The sequence below is a fragment of the Rana temporaria genome, chromosome 1 (assembly GCF_905171775.1).
Source record: "Rana temporaria chromosome 1, aRanTem1.1, whole genome shotgun sequence".
NCBI lineage: Eukaryota > Metazoa > Chordata > Amphibia > Anura > Ranidae > Rana > Rana temporaria.
This window is the reverse complement of record NC_053489.1, coordinates 163,885,775-163,910,116: the sequence shown is the minus strand read 5'-3', so window position 1 is coordinate 163,910,116 and position 24,342 is coordinate 163,885,775. Positions and strand designations below refer to the sequence as shown.

The 24,342-nt window shown below is 42.5% G+C and overlaps 1 protein-coding gene across 2 annotated transcripts in view; it reads right to left on the bottom strand.

Annotated features, from left to right (window-relative positions):
• ZNRF3 (zinc and ring finger 3) overlaps positions 1 to 24,342 on the bottom strand; it is a 214,973-nt gene that overhangs the window by 4,339 nt on the left and 186,292 nt on the right. For both annotated transcript variants that reach the window (XM_040345470.1, XM_040345481.1), the window contains exons 3-8: positions 10,794 to 10,868; positions 9,561 to 9,692; positions 8,373 to 8,483; positions 7,360 to 7,527; positions 5,340 to 5,442; positions 499 to 2,100 (exon numbers count right to left, since the gene is read on the bottom strand). In XM_040345470.1, the coding sequence (XP_040201404.1) occupies positions 499 to 2,100; positions 5,340 to 5,442; positions 7,360 to 7,527; positions 8,373 to 8,483; positions 9,561 to 9,692; positions 10,794 to 10,868 (2,191 nt within the window). The remainder of the gene's footprint in view (positions 1 to 498; positions 2,101 to 5,339; positions 5,443 to 7,359; positions 7,528 to 8,372; positions 8,484 to 9,560; positions 9,693 to 10,793; positions 10,869 to 24,342) is intronic.

Sequence of the window (24,342 nt, the reverse complement as noted above, 5' to 3'; positions counted from 1 at the left end):
CCCTTTGCAGTGTAGGCACTGTAGAGTTTTTTTCTGATTTAAAGTGATATTAAAAGCAAATAAAAAAAATTATAAATATATATATATATATATATATATATATATATACACATATACACACACACACACACACACACATATACATACATACATATATATATATATATATATGCAGCGCTCGCTGATCCTCTTCTCTCCTGGCCCTGCCCTCCTGCGAATTGCCCCCACAGCAAGCAGCTTGCTGTGGGGGCACCCACGCAGGCCCACTCCCATTCACACACAGAACCATGGCCTGGCCCCGCCCCTCACTATCCTCATTGGCTCCTGCTGCCGTCTTAGCCAATGAGCGACAGTCCCCGGAGAGCTAACACTCTCATGCACATTGCTGGATCGTGATGGGGCTCTCGTAAATATTGTTGTAAAAAAAAAAAAATATGTCTCTTTCTCAGTTTAAAACATAGGTAATAGAAGACACTTAATTCATAAAACTCTAATCACCTGTGAGATTTCCAGCTCCCTCTGTTCCTGCGCTTCGACAGAGCGCACGGGTCTCCTCTACCAACGTACAGCTAGGTCCTTCTTGGCAGTACAGTACCTCCTCTTCATTTTCATCATCACCCTCCATCTCCCAGATGACATGTCCCACACAGTCCAGGCCACCCTCACAGCCTGGGTCCTCGGGAATGATGGGGATAGGTTGACCAGGCTCACATCCAGCTACTGCAGCAGCAGCAGCTGCCGCTGCAGCCTCTGCCAGTGCGTACTGAATGCTGACTGCATAGTCCTCAGTGTAGCAGCTTCCATGATTCTCCTCATAGAGGCAGCAGGGCCGGGCAGAGTGACCTAGTACTGTCCCTGGATCTGTCCGATGTAAAAGGCTGGAGGTAACACTGTACAAGCCTCCACTGGAGGGTGTGGCAGCTGCCTGCTGAGTTTCTGGACCCACGTACAAGTTTGTGCATTCTGGACTGGGATCCCCAGTCGGCCTCTGATAGCAACAAGGGCAGCCCTTGTCAGGCCCCCGCCAGTCTCTTCCACCTCCTTGTGAGATGAAGCAAGAAGTATCTGGGACTACCCCAGAAACCAAGGCTGCCCCTCGCCTTTCCAGTGAAGAATTGCTGCTGTAATTCATCTCCAAGCTGCAGCTGGACAGGCGATCCCGGGAGGAAGAATTTGGAAAGGTTTGAGGAGGTTTGCAGTCCACTCTACCTCTTCCAGGTCCTGTTCCAGCTTCCCCCCCAAAACCTGCAGCCTCCCCTCCTCCAGTCCTTGCAGGGCTGTGACTCCTGTATACATAAGGGTCAAAGTCACTACTAAGAGAGCTTCGAAAGGTGGAGCAACTACCATACACTCCTTGGTTGCTAGCTTCTGTGCAGTCTAGCATGGAGTCACTAGATGATGCATGCCCCTGCGCAGAGCTTGCACTGGAATTGGAGCTACTGTCACTGCATGGGACATCAGCCAAATAGCCACTGCATACAGAACGATGTTGATGCTGGCTGTGTAGGTAGCAGCTCCCACCAGCCGAATGTGGTGCCATGTGGATCATGGCAGGTGCAGGCTGGTATAACAAGTTGGTACCGGTCTGAAAGGGATGGTTTATGCCCTTTTCTACTCCTCTAGAGTTCTGGCTACCCCCTATGGATTCCTGGTGGTGTGGGTAGCTCAGACCCTGAAAGTAGTAGTGCTGATACATGGTCTCATATTGAGAATAACAAGTGGCAGTATTAAAACCTCTCCCACTATATTTAGAACGGCGGAAGCCATGGCTAGCCTGTGGGTCTGGAAAAGGAGGGTGCTCCAGGTCACAATGATGTCCTGTAGGTGACTGATCCAGTGATACAGGTCTGTATCCTGCCAGAAAAGTAGGTGTCCGGGCAGGGCATAGTTCGGGCTCCATTGGGCGTTCCACAGTAAGTACCGTGATGGGATTGCCATGTGGGCCCATGCTGGTGCGAGTTGGGTATGCAGAAATGGGTCCAGTCCTCTGCACGCGCCCTGGATAATGAACTGGTAGAATGACTCTCTGCTGCTGTTGATGCCGGCTATGATTGCTTGTACTCTCCACACATATGGCACCATGACCTCCTTTCTTTTGTTCTATAGAGGAAAAACAAATACGTTACCATATGTCACTTGCACAACACCTGTAAAATTATAGGGCACTTGGTAGAAGTGGAGGCTTCTACAGGTTCAGCTAACACAACATGATACATAACTGTATAAAAATTAGTTATATCGCTACATCAATGTTTAAAGCTCATTAAAAGCTTTATTTACATTAATTTTATACGTTTCTAAAAGCCTGTTCAATGACTACAGAAAACGTACATGTAGTCATGAAAGTAATATGGAAGGAACAGGAAACCCAAATCACAACGAAAATCACAAATATGCTATTTTAGTATAATGTAATATTTTAGAAAAAAACATTTAAGAAAAAAATTACTGTTAAATCTTAATTTCTCAAATTTTCAAAGAGATGGGGTAAAAAAAAAAACTGCACTTATGTTTGTGCACACTTTACATTCAGCATGTCATAATTTAGCGAGTCTCGATCTTTAAAGAAAAAATCTCAGTTCTCATGTAAAGCTCCATGTCTCAGTAAAGATTTCCCTAAGTGTCACTAAATCCACATCATGAAAAAAATATCAATAAATACTGTATAACATGCTGTTCATACTCATTGAGACACTATGAGATTCGTTTACTGTATTCTACAAAATACCTGGTTGATCCTGCTGTTCTCTATCTCCGATACGAGTGTTGCTGGCGCAAGTGGAAACCAAAATTATTTTATAATAGTGGGTGTGCTGCAATCAGAAAGAAAGGGGGCAAGACACCCAATTGTGTATTGTCCTTAAAAAATGAATGTGATATGTGAATTGCGCTCCCCTGGTGGCTCGTCTATCGCCACCTACTTCTGGGCAATATTTTTAATTATTAACCCCAATACATATCATCTCCGTTGACAATACACCGTAAATGTATAAATGTGTACAAATGTGTGCCAAAAATGCTTATATACAGCTATTCTTCTCAGAAATAAAAGTAAAAAAAATATATATATGTGCTGTACACGTATTAAATGGTGCTCTTATGAAGCATACATTACCCTATGTCAGATTCAAAGAATCACTACCACAGAAACAAACAACCATTGTGATAACCAAAAAGAAATTTGAAATATATATACACAAGAAAAATATACACATGTGACAATTAGAGGATTTTTAGATTGGGATTTTAATGAGAAGAGGACCAATGTGCTAGCCAAGTGCTTATAAAACGATCAATGCTTCTCCTGTGAGATGTTAAAACACAACGTAATTTCACCACTTCAGTGATATTCCCGTCACCGTTAAGAATGGCCACTCACCAGATCTCATTTAATAAATGCCTTTGTTCATTCCCAGGATAACCACTCCTTTTAACGTATTTCCACCAACTGCCAGGTGTCTTGAATGTGCTAGTGGGGTCTCTATTTTCCTACAAAGGCTCACAAGAAAAGAGGAGTGCCCCTCATGGTGTAGTACGTAAAAAAAATTATTGATTTCTTAAATAAAAGTAGGTATTGCACTCACATTTAATTGTGCCCGTATGCCGGCACCAAGCTTCTCCAGCCGTGTATGCAAAAACAGGTGAAGGATAAAATTTATTTTTGCTTCCTGAGGACGAAATATATCTTGCGAAACACGTAGAAGCTGCTAACACCTACAGAACCACGCACTGATCGTGAGATAGGCGGAGGGGGAACATGAGAGGAACGGCTTTTATCCTTCACCTGTTTTTGCATACACGGCTGGAGAAGCTTGGTCCCGGCATATGGGCACAACTAAATGTGAGTGCAATACCTACTTTTATTTAAGAAATCAATACATTTTTTACGTACTACACCATGAGGGGCACTCCTCTTTTCTTGTGAGCCTTTGTAGGAAAATAGAGACCCCACTAGCATATTCAAGACACCTGGCAGTTGGTGGAAATACGTATAAAAGGAGTGGTTATCCTGGGAATGAACCAAAGGCATTTATTAAATGAGATCTGGTGAGTGGCCATTCTTAACGGTGACGGGAATATCACTGAAATGGTGAAATTACGTTATGTTTTAACATCTCACGGGAGAAGCATTGATCGTTTTATAAGCACTTGGCTAGCACATTGGTCCTCTTCTCATTAAGATCCCAATCTAAAAATCCTCCAATTGTCACATGTGTATATTTTTCATATATATATATATATGTATATATATATATATATATATATATATATATATATATATATATATATATATATATATATATATATATATATATAGATTTCAAATTTCTTTTTGGTTATCACAATGGTTGTTTGTTTCTGTGGTAGGGATTCTTTGAATCTGACATAGGGGAATGTATGCTTCATAAGAGCACTATTTAATACGTGTACAGCACATATATATATGTTTTTTACTTTTTTTCTGAGAAGAATAGCTGTATATAAGCATTTTTGGCACACATTTGTACACATTTATATAGATTCGGTGTATTGGGGTTAATAATTGAAAATATTGCCCAAAAATAGGTGGCGATAGACTAACCACCAGGGGAGCGCAATTCACATGTTCTCTATCTCCACCTTCTCTCTATGTCCGCAATTCATGACAACCCACACCCTACCCCCTCCTCCATGCCCACCAACACGCTAAACACAATTGGGGGGGCGGTATATTACATGTAGATTAATAGAGGCTTCATCTGCCTCTTATTCTAAGACACAGGCTGGAGGGACATGACACAGCCTGTGACTGATAGAAATCCACCCACACCATGTTATTTCTACAAAACAATAAAGATTTAATTTCAAATATATATTTGTATGCCAAATTTTAAACAGGTTATTGACATTAATTGTTTATTATTACTCTGTATTCCAAAGGCTGTTTTTTTTTTTTTGAACGTGCGACCAGCAGCAGAGGAGTAGAAGCTCCTCCTGTGTATATTTTCCTGCAGACAGGCTGGGAAACTGGGAAAGAACTGGATCATGTGGCAGCTGTATATCGATTAGAAAAAAAGGTACTTACATTTTTTTTAATTAAAATAATTACAGTTCCATCATCCACATACAGAAATAGAAGGGATAACGTAAGTTACACAGTGTGCGTCACTGTAACCAGTTTCACCCAAACCACAACTTTACCAGTGTTTTTAGTATGGGGTGAGGACATTTTTATGGAGTGTCAGGTCACAGCCTGGACAGCCTATTAGCAATATGACCATGCAAAAGAAAGATAACAACTAAAATATAAGGGTGGCTATTAAAGTTTCTACAGTAAAATAATCCTGCAACCCACTCACCTATAATGTTGTGCCTACAATGAGGACAGGTGTGGTTCTGTAAAAGCCAGGGGTCCACACACCTCTTGTGAAACCGATGTGTGCAAGGAATGACTCTCAGCTCCTGCAGCAGACATAGGAAAGCATAAACATGCATTAAGAATTATTTTGTTTCTGACACACAAGGGTCAGTAGGTGGTATGAGCATTAAAATCAACTTCATGTCACAGTATCTACTACTAAGCCAACCATATCAGCACAATTACACACTACCAACCTAAATCTAAAGCCCAGGCAAATACAAGACGAAAAAGCTATTCTATCTAATATTAAATTAAACTTTTTTTTTTTTATAAAATGATTAGTATAACGTGAATGTCTCTCATTTAGACTGGGAGAAGGAGGCATAAACTTCTCAGTCACGTTACACTGACATCATTCTAAGATTATGATTGTGTGTACAGGGGTGGAAAGCACCGCCATGACCTTATCTTAATGCTGATCTTCCATTATTGCCCAATCAAAGGCTGGGGTGAGTCCAAGAAAAGGCTCCACTGCTCATCTCTGTGTATTTTGCAGAAAGTCAGAACCAGGCTTAGGTAGCTGATAAAAGTGGCTGGATCACAATAGTAGCCAAACAGAATTAAATATCATTGGTAGGTAAAACATCTCCAATATATTCATTTCATCTTTGTATATAGGCATTTGCTTAAGTGTAACTTAAGCAAATTAATTAATTTATAGTTTTGGATAAAGTAAGGAAAGATCATCAACCCCAGTCTTAGTTATTCTGTTTGTGTTCCTGTTGGAGAGATTCACCTTCTATAGTTGTCCTAGAGACCACTGTTGAGTTTTCTCCGAAACAGGAATGGAAGGGAGATCTGAAAGGGTAGTTCCCTCACTTTGGAGGTATTCCCTCTCACTTCCTGATGAGTATACAGGACAGGAAGTGAAAGGAATCTCTGAAATAAGACACAGATGGCAAAAAAAACTGGAAAGTTTTAACCATTGACCATGAAAACTTCTGGGTTTGAACCTGAGTGTCCAAGACATGCCTTAGTTGATGGAGATAATCATTTTGTTTATTGGCTGGTAACAAAAATAACCTATGTGCGAGAGTTCATTCAAGAGATTTGTGGGCCATGGCAAGGATAGCATTAATAAACTCTTCTATTAAAATTTATTGGTTACCTATAACATTTATATCTTGAATGAGGGAAGGAAAATAAGCCTAGGTTTACACCTGTGTGTTTTGCACGGTCTTCCAGAAATGCAGGGAAAAGGTCCCTGCACCATTTCTGTAATTGCAGCTCACACTGGAAACGCAAGTGCAGTGCGGTTGCAATATCCAATGCGTGCAAGATTAACGGCACCGCATGCATCCAGCGTGTTTTTCTGTGTGGGTGGTTGCGGCTGCGGGAACCACCAGCACAGATGTGACCCTAATCTTAATTCTGGTACAACCCCAGCGGGAAGAACGAAAAAAAACTGTCAGCTCCAGTCGGAGCCACTGTACTAACGATCCCCAAACTGTTGTGTTCTGACAGGGGGACGACCCCCTATCCCCTTGCCAGAACACTCCGGTCAGTGCTCTCAGCCATTGGCTAAGAGAGTGCCGATTGGGAGCAGGTCCGCTGCTGGTTCTCCAGCATGCTTGCCTGATAGAACCCGTCCGAACGGCCGGCTTCTGTCGGACCAGATGGCATACACACGGGCCAAATGTCGGCCGGTTTTTATTGTACCGGCTGATGACGGCCGTCATTCGGCTCATGTGTACAGGGCTTTAATCTTTGAGCAATGTGAAGGCTAAAATAAGACTAAAATGTGTAATGTAATTTTAATTCCTCTCTCTTTACCACAAAAGATCATGTATCAATCTGGTACCCCCCATGGAATGCAAACAGTCAACACCCTACATGTCAGACTCAATGACAACAAAGTGATGAAAGTCCCTTTGTCTTGGTGGGCCTGGAATAAAAACATATTGCAGCTTTAGCCAAACAGCCCTGACTTGAACTTTCATAAAAAATATCTATATTACCTCTCCATCTATGTATTTTTCCAAGCAAATGGCACAGTCAGAGGTGGAACTGCTACTAAGTGTGTCAAGGCCACCGCAGCTACCCTCTCGGGACACTTTGCCCTTTGCTTTGAATTTTCTGGTCTCCATTTTTTCCAGTGCCTGAACAGCCATCCTGTTCATAGAGTTCTGAAAGAGAAAAACATTAGGATCACACAAATGAAATAGAGAAATATTACCCCAAAAAAAAGAAAATAATAATAATCCTCTTATTTCCCACTGCAATGGAGTGATTTTATCTAAAATATCTATTAACAATTTGTCTCTTTGATCATAGTTATTGGTTTCAAATGGCCCTTAGTAAAACAATGTTTTTTAAGCTAGACTGGAATTTTATAAAAGCCACAGGTCTGATCTACAACCACTGCTCTTTGTACTGGATCTTCCAACATTTTATTAGCTACAGTAGACACCAAGCAGTTTTTCTTTTTTATGCAAAGTACATCAGGCAGCAGCAATAATAAGTGCAGTTCACTATTCCATGTCACTGCATTATACAATAACTGGAGGAGATACCTGGTATGAAGCATGCACTGTACCTAGAAAATGCTATGATAGCAGCAGACTCTTCAAGACCATTATGGCAGCAGGAGCATTAGTTGGAAACTACTTCATCAAATGACAAAAAAAGAATCAGGACGCAAAACCTTTGAATAAAAGTGAAAAATAAAGACCAGATTGCTCCACTCCTTACGAAGAAACTTTGGTCATTTGGTGTTGGAAGGTTGATAGAGCTTAAGTATATGATAAATGTCTGAAAGTCATAAGTGTGCATTTCTCATGCTATCAGGAAAGATCAAACATGTGCTGATCCTCCAAGAAAATCTTGAAAACTTCTTGTGCTCTGGCTCCGCTGTTATCCTAGGGTGATAATGCTGCTCTCTGGTAGATACCATAAGGTGAGTGAGCTAAATGAATGTAGACATCTCATCTGAGGTTTGGTAATATATAAAATTGTTGTTCCTAATTCATACCTGACTTCTTCTCTGCTTTAATTTGATCTTGATAAGAAGAATAAGGCAGACCAGGGATACCACAACAAAAAAGGCCAGAAATATACCCATGTCGAAATATTCAGTAGGTTGCTGAAAAAACAAAAAGACAATCAGTACAAAATACTTTGAAACCCAGAGCCCCCTATTTTGTGGGAGTGCTCTGAGGCTTTATGTTCTGTTTAAGAATACAAATTAAAGAGCTGGCCAATGCTTTTAATTTTTGTATTGTAACAAAACTATAAATAAAGAATACAAAAAAATAAAAAGATGGTCAACTCAAAACAATCTGCTCTTCCAATGTTCCAATATTTAGGCCAGTTGACAGGGAGGGGCAGAGGAAGCCAGATTCAGGGCTCAGCCTCTGAAGCAGGTTTGTATTCATCAAGAACCTCCAATTCTTCTATGTGTTCTGTTTTATATGGTTAGAGAATGGTCTTACTGGCAGGTGGTTATAGCTCTGTATTAAAAAAATAAATAAATGTAAACTAGCATTTATCAGATATACTGTAGATTAGACTAAGCAGATTCCAAAATGGCAGCTGTAGGAGCCTGCAACTGTGGACATACAAGAAAACGTCCACCTATCAGAAATTCCATTCTCCATTTTTTGAACAATATGCTTCAGCCTCGGTACCAAGACAAACTAAAAAAGATCACACCAGAATGAAATGTGCTCAAGCTGATGTGTAAAAGTCCTGCCTGCTGGACATCTCAGGAGCTATGAAACTGTACTGGGGTCATTATGAATGTCCTGTTGGGAGGTGGTATGGAGTATGTACTACAAATGGCTTTGCGAATTGCAAAACCTACAGATTTAAAAAATCTGATGCGATAGGTCTTTAAAATGACTTTCGCCACACCAGTATATGTGATAGCACGATTGTCATGCTGCTTAATTGTCAAATGTATTGGTGCTCCACTGATGGCCCTGGAGCTCGGTCTTCCTCAAGGTTTCTGCTAGTTCCTAGCATCCCTGCCAAGACTACCCACCCCATACATGCCATGATCTCCGTGATCTAACTACATTCAATGTAAAATAAAAACAATAAAAAAAATCAGAGCACCCAAAGATTATTGGAATTATTTCCCAATCACTTATAAAAAAAAAAAGTAAAGCATTGATTTGGGGAGAACTGACTATAAACAAATCCATGCTAGAGCCCTCACCCGAGGAGGCCGGTGCTGAATCCTCGCTCTGGCACCTTTCTGCTTGTTGACGATGTTCATAAGTTTAATAGCATCCATGCCTTTCATGTACACAACTGGCCTTTTCAACGGGTCCTCCAAGCCTTGATTCAACTGCAAAATGAAAAAATGTTAGACTCTGACCTTAAAAGGTCAATTAAGTAAAGACATTCTTTAAAACATACTTACTAACTGGCTAAGACCCGGTTCACACTGGGGCGACTCGTCAGGCAGCTCAGCCACCTGACGAGTCGAGTCCCATTCAATGCAATGGAACCGTTCTAATAGGAGCGACGCAAATCGCTCTGACTTAGAAAAAGGTTCCTGCACGACTTCGGGGGCGGCTCGGGGCGACCTGCATTGACTTCTATACAGAAGTCGTTTTGCAGGTCGCCTCTGAAGTCGTCCTCAGGACGACTTGCAGAGTCGCCCCCGAAGTCGTGCTGCGGGAGTGTGAACCGGCTCTTAGAATAGAAAGGAAGTAAGAAAAAAATTTAAAAAAAAAAAGAAAAGTTTTAATACATGGTTCAGAAAAATGCCTAAGGATTTTAATGTTGCTCTTTTTACGCTAAACAGCTTCTAAAAGGACAAATACCCCTTTATGGCACCCCCATCAATTATGCAAGGCGGGTCCTAACAGTTTATCTATAGATGGCACTGTACCTGAGCTTCATTCAAAATTGAAAAGGGGTGATATTTAATGCAAGTTTAGCCTTTGATCCACATGTACAAAATGTTAAAACATTTTTTTCCACTTGAGAAACATTGCTTGGCTGCATCCAATGCTATCATACACTGTAGCTGAAAAGCAATCCACACAATTGTGTTCTCCCAACTTGACTACTGCAATGTTCTACTCGCTGGTGTACCCAAATTAACTATTAATCAACTTCAATATGTTCAAAATTCCGCAGCCAGAATCTTGACTAGGTCTGGTACAAGTGGTCAGGTTCCACCTGGCTCCATTGACTTTTTGAAACAATATCGTAAAGGGTGAACCTGTCGCTTCGACACAGGAATACCTACTGTTGCCAGGGGTGAGGTGAAGGGGCAGACCAGAAAACTAACTAATTTTCCCTTTTCTTTCCCAGAGAATTTGTAGGACAAGAAATAGAAATAAACCTAAACACACAGGCAAGGCATATCCAGACAACAATAGGATCACTACTCAAAAACAAACCAAAAAAGCGTTTGTATAGCAGCAGTACATCATACCTGTTCCACAGCATCAGGATTATCTGAGACATCAAATATAACAGCTGTAGCACCTCTCTGAACGGCGCGCTTTGCCTGTAATAGAGATAGAAAGATTATAGAATACAAATAAAGGTAAATATATCCGATGAATGAATTATTTCATTTTAAATTGAATTAGTATTTCAATATCACTTACAAACAGGATAAATAGAACAGAATCTAGTACAGAGCCTTGTAGTCCATCATCAGTGACTGGGCTCTGTTTTGAATTAACCCCATTTACGACCAAGACTTATGCCGCGTACACACGGCCATTTTTTGCGATGTGAAAAATATTATTTTTTTAATGTCATAAAAACGATCGTGTGTGGGCTCCAGAGCATTTTTCGCCACGTTAAAAATGGGCATTAAAAATTTAGAACATGCTCTAAATTTTCACGTTGTTTTTAACATCGTAAAAAATGGTCGTGTGTGGGCTTTAACGACGTGAAAATAACACGCATGCTCAGAAGCAAGTTATGAGATGGGAGCGCTCGTTCTGGTAAAAATAGTGTTCGTAATGGAGATGGCACATTTATCACGCTGTAACAGACTGGAAAGCGAGAATCGTCACTCACCAAAGTTTTACTAAAACGAAAGCAGCCCCAAGGGTGGCGCCATCCAAATGGAACTTCCCCTTAATAGTGCCGTTGTACGTGTTGTACATCACCGCGCTTTGCTAGAGCATTTTTTTTTTCAGGATCGTGTGTAGGCAAGGCCGGCTTAGCAATAATCGGGTTGAAAAAAACATTGTTTTTTCTAAACCATTAAAAATGGTCGTGTGTATGTGGCATAAGTCCTAGTTTGTAAAACGATTTCTTTTTTTTTTATTGAGATTGTGTAAATTGGTCTCAGATGTTTTTCTGAAATCGAGATGTCCACAGCACCGTTCTGATCCAAAACATCTGTGTAGGCAGGCCATACACTGCGAATTTTGGTTGCAGGAAGGAAATTTGCACTATTCCCCCCCATCAACACAGAAAGTGCTGGCAGGGGAATCCCTCCTGCCGAGCAATTGTCTGCTCCAGGTGGGAGCAGGTAGGGGAAGCCGTCCCCGCCGGGAGAAGACAGTGGATTTTCCTAGCTGCTATAGCAGCCGCCTGCGATAATTGCAAGAGAATCCATCAGGCTGGTTGTACCCAAGTTAATAAAATCGATCCACTTGGTACATTCAGTACAAACTGACCATTTCTTGCAGTGTTTAAAATTCCAAGTGCTGCTTTGCAGGCAGCACATTGAAGTCTATTAGAATGAAGTGGATGCACTCGTCCTAATGTGACAGGCATGCATGTGTAGGTGAGTGGCCCTGACTGTACATTGGCTATGTTTAGGGCCGCTCACCCACACCCCTGTCAGATTAGGGCTAGTGGCTGGGTCTGTGCAGCTGCTAAATCTTAATGGACTTCAATGGGCTGCCTGCATGCAACATCTGGAAGAAGGAACACAGCAAAATAGGTCCTGTTTGTACAATAGTGGGCATCATTGCCCACATGAATGAGGCCTTAGATATCCATCCTCAGAACAGGTGTCCCTATGTAAAGATTTCCCCCTCTTTATCATGTGACAACTCAGGTTTTGTATTTCCCATCAGTTTCTTCACCAGAGAAAACATACATTTCATGTAAATCAACAGGGCTCCCATGTCAATATTACAAAATCACATTATTATTATTTTGAGTACAAAAGTACCTATTTTCATCCCATTCAAGGCAGCTAAAAAAGAAACCTAAATTAAATCAGATACAGCTGCCATCATAAACAAGTTATAAAGTGTTTGTTACCCCAACATTCCATATTCCTGATCCGTCTGCTGTACCATGTACCGTACTTGTATGAGAAAGTATCCCGTTCTCTTTGTATTTCTTCCTTTGTGTGAAACCCCTGCTTTCATATAAAAAAAAAAAACGACCACACTAAGCAGGAGAGCACACTGTGGTCAGTTCTCTAGGTATGCTGGGAACTCAATGTACTCTTCTCCAATAATCAGACTTGTCCTGACGCCCTCTCATGCATGGCCTTTCACTGGGAAGATCAATGTGCTGCTGCTTCCCCCCTCCCACCAGCTCCCATGCAGCTGAGAACACGGGGAATGTGATCACTTATAAAAAAGGAGGAAAAAAATATATAGATTTTTTTAAATCTATACACAAATGTTTTGACTTTCATTTCCATTTAGAACTGAGTGGATTGTTTTACAAGTGTTTACAAACACTTTATCTGCCTAAACCTCTATTGTACAAAGCCCTTAATTGTCCAGAATCCTGCAGGACTATCCCACTGACCACCACCAGGGGCATTCTTTCTTCCCATCACCACAAGTTATTGCCCCCTCCCCTTTCCCAAACAATGGCTATTGGAACCGAGAAACTTTTTCACCCCACTGATGCCAAGGACATTTCCTAACCACTGCACTCTGTACATTATTGTGGTATATTGCGTGTCGCTACACACTATATGCTGTATAGCAAGTTACATGGACCTGACCCCTGCACTCCATAAACTATGCTGTGTGTTAAATAGTCCTGACCAAAGGTATTGCCCCAATAGTTTGCACAGTTTTTCAACTTTAACAAACCTGTTCTTTAAGGTAGGCACATAAAGGTCCTGTTCACACTGGCATTAGAAACATGCATTTGAGGACCATTTTTGCCACTCCTTGAAGTAAGGTAGCTTGCAATGAATAATATGGACAGCAGACAGAGCTGGTCACATTTGAAAAACATGTAGCGTTTCCAACGCTTTACTTGCTGTATGGCAAAAATTAAGCTTCAATTTGAGTTTGGAGGTTGAAGCTTGTCAACTCCAAGGAACACATCAGACAGGTCAGGGATAAAGTTGTGGAAAAGTTTAAAGCAGCGTTAGGTTATATAAAGAATATCCCAAGAAATCCATAGGAAGTCCAGTTTGCAGTTTGTTAGAGGCCATGTGGGAGACACAGCAAACATGTGGAAGAAGGTGCTCTGAAATAGTGTTTTGCTTTTAAGCCAAAAAATTCAATGTGTGGCGGAAAACTAACACAGCACACCACCCTAAACACACCATCCCCACCGTGAAACATGGTGGTGGCAGCATCATGTTGTGTGGATTCTTTTTTCAGCGGGGACAGGGAGGCTGGTCAGTGTTGATGGAAAGATGGATGGAGCCAAATACAGGGGAATCTTAGAAGAAAACCTGTTAGAGTCTGCAAAAGACTTGAGACTGGGCCAGAGGTTAACCTTCCAACAGGACAATGACCCTAAACATACAGCCAGAGCTACAATGGAATGGTTTAGATCAAAGCATATTTATGTTAGAATGGCCCAGTCAAAGTCCAGACCTAAATCCAATTGAGAATCTGTGACAAGACTTGAAAATTCATGCTGTTCACAGACGCTCTCCATCCAATCTGACAGAGCTTGAGCTATTTTGCAAATTAGAATGGGCAAAAATGTCACTCTCTAGATGTGCAAAGCTGGTAGAGACATCCCCCAAAAAGACTTGCAGCTGTAATTGCAGTGAAAGGTGGTTCTATACAGTATTGAATATAATATGAATACAAATTAGGGATCGACCAATATTGTTTTATCAGGGCTGATATACAATACTGACGGTACCGGAGCGATGCCTGCAGCTGCATCACCCTGGTACAACCCCTTGAAGCAATAATCAGTAAGTTTTGTGACGGATACCGATGCTTCAAAAAAAGTGGATTATCAGCCGCCGATAATCGGTTGACCCCTAATACAAAGGCACGCCGCATTTTTCACATATTTGGAAAACAAATTGAAAAGCATTTATCATTTTATTTCCACTTCACAATTATGTGCCACTTTGTGTTGGTCAATCACATAAAATGACATGACATAATATGGAAAATTTCAAGCGGTGTGAAAACTTTCTCAAGGCACTATATATTAATTATATTCTACATAATTATAATAAAATATTGACACACACACACACACACACGTTTTGCTGTTGATTACTATAAAACAGGTAGGGACGTGCTGTACAAAATAACCAGGTGTTATTTTATCTTCTCACCACTAGAGGTCATGCAAATACAAATTGTAGTAAACTAAGGGGAAAAAAGCTGCCAATAAGTGCTGCTTTTAATTTTCTGACTGTTCATGTCACCTATTTTTCTGCTATTCGTATTTTCACTTCAGTCTTTTTAATAAACAGCAGGACCAATAGCAAGCAAATCTCACAAAAGCTCTTTTCTTTGTGAATATTTAGAACCAACAAATAATAGTTTCTCATATTGTCCCACCGATACTAACGTATTTTCAAGTCTGAAATGAAGTTGTGCCAACCTACACAATAGGACAATGGACATCTAAAAATACGAGAATTGCCAACCACTCAGAATTCTGCTCTGAGCCTGGATTAGTCCATATAAGCAACAATTCCACCTCCATCTGTCTTTCTTTTTTTAGCAAACCAGGGCAAAGTACAGATTCTACATCTTTCCTTCCCCAAGAGCAGTGCATTTACCTTTTTTCTGAAAAGTTTGCAGATAAACCAAAGGAAGATTGAAAAATAATTTTAAGCATACAGGTGTCACTGGGTTATTTCCAATTTATGTAAAAAATACACATTGTAGAGCAGCTTTATAAGTAGGTAAAACCATTTCTGATAATAAAAAGTACACCCCTACAACCTCTGGTCACATGAATCTTGTGGAACAATATCTCTGGCTTAAAAAATGAGGGGCCTGGATAAAGAAAACCCAACCAACACAATAAAGAGGCTCAGGAAATAGTGTTCCCAGGTTACAGCCACAAGGAGATTTGGCCCGGGTTGGCTATAGAAAGACTGGGATGGAAAACAAGGCCTCTGGCCAAGTAACCTTTATCTTCTGGATAGATTCCAATTATGACAGAACTATGGATTTTAATTACCTTTAGTCTTGACAGATCTATAAAATAAAAAATAAACTTGATTTTGCATCGCCTTGAATGTTACTAGAGAACATTGATTATCTTGTTACAATGGCATCTTTTACACCTATCACGGTGGGATATATTCAGCAGCAAGTGAACATATTGTCCCTGAAGTTGATGTGTTGACAGCAGAAAAATTGGCATCGCTGTTTGTTGTGTATGGGGCAGTGTAACTGCAGACTGGTCAGGGTGCCCACGCTGACCCATGAGCACAAAGTGCCTACAATGGGCATGTGAGCATCAGAACTGGACCACAGAGCAATGGAAGAAGGTGGCCTTGCCTGACGAATCACATTTTCTTTTACATTATGTGAATGGCCGAGTGCGCATGCATTGCCTACCCAGGAAAGAGATGGCACCAGGATGCTGCATGGGAAGAAGAAAAGCCAGTGGAGGCAGTGCAATGATCTGCTGTGAAACCGGGGATCATTTGACACATACCAACTACCTAAATATTGTTCCTGAGTAAACCTCTTCATGGAAATGGTACTTCTTGAGGACAGTGGTCTATTTGAGCAGGAGAATGCACCCTGCCACATTGAAAACATGGTTCAAGAATGGTTTGAGGAACAAGTTTGAGGTGTTGACTTTGCCTCCAAGTTCTCCTGGTCTCAATTCAATTGAGCATCTGTGGGATGTGCTGGAAAAACAAGTCTGATCAATGCAGTTCTCACCTTTCAACTTACAGGACTTAAAAGGGACAGCTTGGTGCCAGATACCACAGCATACATTCAGTGGTCTATTAACCACTTGCCGCCCGCCAATGACAAATTGAAGTCGGCAAAGTGGTTGTAGAATCCTGACTGGACGTCATATGACGTCCTCAGTATTCTAAGCCGCTGCGCGCCCCCGGGGGCGCGCATCGCGGCGATCGTTGTTGCGGGGTGTCAGTCTGACACCCCGCAACACCGATCTCAGTAAAGAGTCTCTCACGGAGACTCTTTACCACGTGATCAGCCGTGTCCAACCACGGCTGATCACGATGTAAACAGGAAGAGCCGTCGACGGCGAGTAGAGGAGAGCCGATCGGCGGCTCTCCTGACAGGGGGGGGTTCGCGCTGATTGTTTATCAGCGCAGCCCCCCCTCAGATCGCCACATGGACCACCAGGGAAGCCCACCCTGGACCACCAGGGAAGGGCAACAAACAAAAAAAAAGTCTAAAAAAAAAAAAAAAAAAAAAAGTCTAAAAAAAAAGTTAAAAAAAAAAAACCATTAAAAATTAAAAAAAGATGCCAATCAGTGCCCACAAATGGGCACTGACTGGCAACATAGGAAAAATAAGTGCCGCCCCACAGTGTCCATCAGTGCCACCCCACAGTGTCCATCAGTGCCACCCCACAGTGCCCATCCATGCCCAGTGCCCACCTATCAGTGCCCATCTGTGCCAACATAAGTATCCATCAGTGCCACCCATAAGTGCCACCCATGTGTGCCCATCAGTGCCGCCTATGTGTGCCCATCAGTGCCGCCCATGAGTGCCCATCAGTGCCGCCCATGTGCCCATCAGTGCCGCCCATGTGCCCATCAGTGCCGCCCATGTGCCCATCAGTGCCGCCTATGTGTGCCCATCAGTGCCGCCTATGTGTGCCCATCAGTGCCGCATACCAGCGCCGCCAATCAGTGCCACCTTATCTGTGCCGGTCAGTGCTACCTCATCGATGTCCATCAGTGCCATCTCATCAGTGCCGCCATATCAGTGCCCGTAATTGAAAGAGAAAACGTACTTATTTACAAAAAAATTTACAGAAAAAAATAAAAAACGTAATTTTTTTTCTAAATTTTCAATCTTTTTTTAGTTGTTGCGCAAAAAAAAAAAAAAATCGCAGAGGTGATCAAATACCACCAAAAGAAAGCTCTATTTGTGGGGAAAAAAAGGACGCCAATTTTGTTTGGGTACAGTGTAGCATGACCGCGCAATTGCCATTCAAAGTGCGACAGTGCTGAAAGCTGAAAATTGGCTTGGGCGGGAAGGTGTATACGTGCCCTGTATGGAAGTGGTTAAAGCCCATGCCTGGATGGGTAAGGGCTGTTAAGGTGGCAAAGGGGGGACCTACTCAATATTAGGTTGGTTGTCATAAAAAGGTATGGCTGATCGCTGCAGATTAAGCCTATTCATCCCAGGGTGCCATTGCTGGTACACAGATTAGGTCTTAAAAAGTAACTCCAGATTTATGCTGTGAAAACTTGCTTAAAATTGCAGATTGTAAAGGCGTGTTGAGAGCCGTGCACCTCAGTATAGGCACTCCCAGCCCCCACATAAATGTGTTCTAAGCATGAATGTCACAGCAGCTCCCAGTGGAAAGGACTTCTGTAATCTGTGGCTCCCCTGGCATCTCTTTCTTGCAAGTCTTCCCGTGACGATGTAAACCAAACACTTGCTATACACACGTCGCCATCTAGTGACTGAAAAAGACAAGCACAGCCAATTCAGAGATTCTGGGGAAGCCAAGGTTCATGATTTGCCATCACTTTTTTTTACAAAAGTCCTCAGGAAACATGGAGGGGGCTATCACCTCAGGACAGCAATAAACGCCTGGCAGGGGTTCTAAATATTCCCTACACTAACCAAAATAGGTCATTGGCTATACTTTACAGTGCCTGTTTAGTTATAAACAGTGCTTCCCTGGGTTCTGCCTTTAAGATGCACCATTCCAGAGTTTTCACTTTCTACCAGCTATGCAACATAATAACTACTACAGAACAGCCCTGACACGTTATCATATGATTGAGTTGGAAAACCGGAAATTGTTAATTGCAGCATTGCCTTGAGAAACCAGGACACAAAAACTTTTCCCTGGTAAACAATTACCCTTCCAAATAGCTGTTCCCTCCCATCTCATAGCATCAAATACACCGACTACCTGGATGTTCATATGCATGGACAGGTTTCTCTGGAGTGAGTAACAGACATTTGTCTACAACTGACCGGGATAAAAAGGGCTGTAAATTCAACTTTTAAAGCTGATCTCTAGGCAGATAGAGAACACAAAAAAAGTCAGCACAGTATTCATGAATACATCATTAAACCCAGATTATGCAAAACCCTTGTTACATGCTATTATATATATATTACACACACACACACACACACACACACACACATATATATATATATACAAAAGACACTAAAGCATTTGTTTTGTGTAGAGTGAAATAGACCTGGTTGATCCTGCCTTCATCTGTCCCTCCCATCTTATTTTGCAGGCTGAGATTGTGTAAACCAGCTGGTGTCCTCTACAGAACATGCTCAATTTCAGCTCCCTTTTAAGGTCATCTCCTCTTTTCTCATCTGTGCAGCCCACATTACTATAGAGTCACACATATGGGCATATACACAGTGGTAAATGACACTTCCCTCCTCCTCCTCTTCCTCCATGTCCCCCTATTGCTAAACACTATGGGGCCGAGATATAGTATGCCGATTGATTGCATTCACTAAGAATTAGGGTTGTCCCGATACCACTTTTTTAGGACCGAATACAAGTACCGATACTTTTTTTCAAGTAGTCGCCGATACCGAATACCGATACTTTTTTTTAATGTCATGTGACCGTTTTCAAACCACAATACAGACCAAAGATATTTTCTTTAGAATTATGAAGAACTGGTACATCATGGTGTGGGGCGGTTTTTTAGCATACGGTACTGGAAAACTACATATCATTGAAGGAGTGATCACTGTCAGTGCAGCTCAACGGTGCCAGTGCCCAAAAGTGCAGCTAGCCAGTGCCACCTATCAGTGCAGATCAGTGCCCATTAGTGCATCAGTGCAGGGAGGCAGTTTATTAGTGCATCTCATAAGTGCCACCCAATCAATGCCAGTGCCACCTATCAGTGCCATCCATTTATGAGTGCAATTCAATCAATGCCAGTGCCACCTATCAGTGCCATCCAATGGTGCCATCCAATTTGTGTTCGATGTCACAAAAAAAAAAAAAAAAGTATTCTATTTCGGTATCGGGAGTATTTGCGCGAGTACGAGTACTAGCGCAAATACTCGGTATCGGTCCCGATACCGATACTGGTATCGGTATCTGGACAACCCTCCTAAGAATCACAAAAAATATTAATTTTAATATAAATAAGTATTAAATGTATCAAATACAATTGCGAATAACTGTATAGCGAAAAAAAAAAAAAACCTTGGATGCAGATGCCACCTGAACAAAATGAAAGGCAGTGTCGATCTTCTCCGACTCCACCCACATCATAATAAATGCACAAAAAAATACACATCTGATGTTCAGTAAATATTTATTGGGACCTGTAAAACAGTCATTTGATATTTATAAATTTAATCTGAATTAAAATGATAAATTTAACCTGAAACAATTTTTAAGCCCCATACACGCTATTAGATTTTCTGCAGATTTTTGTCTTCAGATTTACCAAAACCATATAGTGCAAGGGCCTGCCTGATTGCATACAAATTGAAACTCTTAGGCCCCGTACACACGAGAGGATATCCGCTGGAAACGGTCCGCCGGACCGTTTCCAGCGGATAAATCCTCTGGCGGATTTGGATCTGATGGCTGTACACACCATCAGATCGAAATCCGGGCGGAATACATCCGCGGTGACGTGTCGCGACGATGACGCGGCGACGGAAGGTAAATACTTCCATGCATGCGTCGAATCATTACAACGCATGCGAGGGATGGGAGCGGACGGACTGATCCGGTGAGTCTGTACAGACGACCGGATCAGTCCGCTGGACTGGATCCCAGCGGATAGATTTTGTAGCAAGCTACAAAAATTTTATCCGCTGGGAAATGTCCGCTCGGACGTACAGACGACCGGATCTATCTGCTGGAACTGAACCGCGGATCAATCCCAGCGGATAGATCCGGTCGTCTGTACGAGGCCCTAAAGGGGTTGTAAAGGTAAACGTTTTTTCACCTTAATGCATCCTATGCATTAAGGTGAAAAAACATCCGACTGTACTGTCCCCCCCTCGAACCCCCGTTTTACTTACCTGACCCCTCGAAAGTCCCGCACGCGTTCTCGTGATCCTCTTCGGTTCCCAACCTGGCCGTTCATTGGCTAGGCTGGACGGATTGATAGCAGCGCAGCCATTGGCTGGCGCTGCTGTTAATCACATCCGATGACGCGGTGCGCCGGGCCCGAGTGATACATTTGGCGGCTATGCCCGCTGCTGTATCACGGGAGCGTGCCCGCAAAAGCTTTCCACCATGCAAGGTCGCATGAAGGTGGAAAGCTTTTGCGAGGAGGAGCCGAGACACGGTCCGCCGGACCGTTTCCAGCGGACATTCCTCCTCCGGATTTTGATCCGATGGCTTGTACACACCATCAGATCAAAATCCGCGCGGAAAACATCCGCGGTCACGTGTCGCGGCGACGTGCGCGACGCAGGAAGGTAAATACTTCCACGCATGCGTCGAATCATTACGACTCATTACGAATCATGCGAGGGATGGGAGCGGACGGACTGATCCGGTGAGTCTGTACAGACGACCGGATCAGTCCGCTGGACTGGATTCCAGCGGATAGATTTTGTAGCATGCTACAAAATTTGTATCCGCTGGGAATCCGTCGGCTGGATTTTTATCCGCCGAAAATTGTCCGCTCGGGCCTACACACGACCGGATCTATCCGCTGGAACTGATCCGCGGATAAATCCCAGCTGATAGATCCGGTCGTGTGTACGGGGCCTTAGTGTTCCTTTAAAGTTTGACCTCACATTATATGGTTTTGGTAAATCTGAACACAAAAATCTGCAGAAAATCTAATAGTGTGTATGGGGTCTTAGTCATGTGACTGGCACAGCTCCAATCAGGACTGTGCAGACACAGATTCACACTGTAGAGAGCATAAATCAGCCCCTCCCAAATATCTTTCCCTGCAGATGCTAAAGAATAGGGAAAAATCATGTGACCACACACAACAGCGGTGCAGGAATAAGGTACAGTGGAACCTTGGTTTACGAGTAACGCAGTTTATGAGCGTTTTCAAAGTTGAGCAACTTTTTTTTAGGTTTGCGAGTGTCTTCTTACAAGAAGAAGGGCAGGATTCAAGCCTCTGCGGTGTGCAGTGCCGTATTTGGCCAGAGGTGCCGGTGACACTATGAACGGTTTGGAGCCTTTTAGAAATACTCCGGAACCTTTCCGAGTTCAGCTGAGCTGTCTCCAAGTATTTCCAAGTCTCTCCGGCGCCCCCCTACCTCTGGCCACATGCGGTTCTGGAAAACTGCAGAGGCTTAAATCCTGCTCGTTTTCATATGCGAGTGCTTGTACATGTACAAGCATTCTCCTGGAACGGATTATGCTCATAATCCAAGGTTCCACTGTACTTGGAGAATTAAAAAAAAAATATATGGTAGCATGATATACAGTATACGATTTATGTGAATGAATTATGGCAATTAACACTTCTCTGTTTAGTATCACTTTAAAAGGGGTGTTCTGGGAAAAATAAAAAGCCATACACATACTGCAGCTGCTGGCTTTTAATAAATGGAGACCTGTCCTGCTGTCCCTCGATATTGGCACCGCAGCTGATGTTTCCCATCAGCTCTCGGGTGCTGCCGTCGCCATTGCGGGTAAGGGAACCTGGCAGTGTAGCCTTTCGGCTTCACGTCAGGAACCCTACTGCGCATGCGGGAGGCCCGCTCCTCTCTCCTATCAGCCCAGCGGCAAGGAGAGGAGGAGGAGGGAGCCCCGCTGTGATGTCACGGCCAAGGCCGGACTCCCAGAAGTGGATAAGGATACCTGGTATCTCCCCCCCCCCCCCTGAAAGGTGTGGCACCGGAGGGGGAAATCCGATGAGCTCCTCTTTAAATGTATTAGTGCTTAGATGGAAGCCGTGCAAGTTCCTGCATTTTCCTTAGCATCAGCTTCTTGCAATCCTCTGTACAGCAGAGCTAAAATTGAAAATGGGAGGAGCAGCACAAGGCACCAATAAGTTGCAGTTCTTATGAGCTAACAAGTGGCATGCAGACAGAAAAGAAAGCAGAGTGACAGCAATGAGATCACCAGTGTGCTCATTCCCCCTTTGTTGTTCAGCTCCAGGTTGAGGGATAAACTAAATACTGCAAGCATTGCTCAATAGCAGCAGAGAAAAATGTGGTCATCTGCACTGCCAAGCCAGAACTGTGCTGTGTGACAGAGCTGTGCAAATATCGGGACTGGATGAGAAGAAATCTAGATCCTTTGGCAGGTAAAACAGCTCCCATATATGTATTTGCATGGAGTTCAGTTTAAGGTTAACATGATCTTACAAGTTAGTACCTCCGTGTACAAGAGTTTAATAATCTACATGTTATACTCAATCGTGAAATGTGTTCTTTGAAAAGCCTTTGAAGGTTGCGTTCTCAAACATTAACATTGTGCAGTGAAAGGGAATGGCTTACTCTTGGTTGAGCAGTGCTACTGGTGAAAGCACCTATCAAATACATTACACACACTTCATACATGCACTCCAGCATTCCACAAGCCTCACATATCCGGAACTTTAGGGCTGCTGGCTCTGACCTTGCAGGTTCTCTTGGCAGGAGATCAAAGCGGCCAAGTCACAAACAGCACAGAGTGCAATCTCTCACTGTGTTCTCCTATTCTCCCTCCCTCCCTCTGCTATCAACCTCTCTTTCTGCTATTCTATACTTTATGTTATTACTGGCCTTATGTCAACTAAGCTCTTCTGCTATACATCGACACCCCCCAACTTCTCATCAAGGATAGGCAACTGGATAAGAAACTATTAAAACTTCCATCAAAGGGTGGAGTACAAATTAGATCAAGTGTCAGTGTACAGAAAGTGTCTCCTAGGACATTGATAATTGCCACCCGGGTCTTCTGGCGGTGAGGCAGTTAATGCAATGTTCTTTCAGTAGTAATCCGCCCATGTTGTAAGGCTTTAGGGGAGCCCCAGGGAAGAAAGGTGGAGCAAAGACAAAAAAAAAATCTTTTGAACTAATTTTCCATACAAGACGCTTTGCTTCTTAATTATGAATGAGGTTATAACAGGCACAAACAAGTACAGGGCGAGTCTGAGAAGGAGAGTATGGCCAGGGGTGGAAGTCTACTATGGGGAAACTTTGACCCTGACAATGTTTTGGAACTGAATCATATTAGATGTAGTGCAATACGGACTGGAGTAGAAGTCTACTATTGGTGAGTCAGTAAGCTATGGCTGATAACAAAGGAGAGCAGAAGATTAAAAAAAGGAGGTCACACGTTTAGGAATTATGGGAAGTTAGAGTTATTCCAGGAATTGTCGGCTCCCAGATGTGAAGTAAGGGTTACCTACAAATATTGAGAAGGTATGAATCATACATGTATGAATGGGAGTCTTTCAACATGTATCACATGTAAACTCGGGAAGTGAGAGGCAGAACCTGTGTCAATGGTGTAACTAGAACCTTCAGGGCCCTGGTGCAAGAAAACATGAAGGCCCCCCTTACCCCTGAGCCAAGTGGCAGAACACCATGGCACGGTTGTGTGAATTTGGTGACCCTGGCAGTGCCGCCACTGATGTCAGTGGCTTTGGTCATTTTAATTACATTTTTTACCATTAAAAAAAAAAAAATTAAACACATTTTTACCATTATTAAAAATTTATTTTTACATTTTAATTTTTTTTTTTT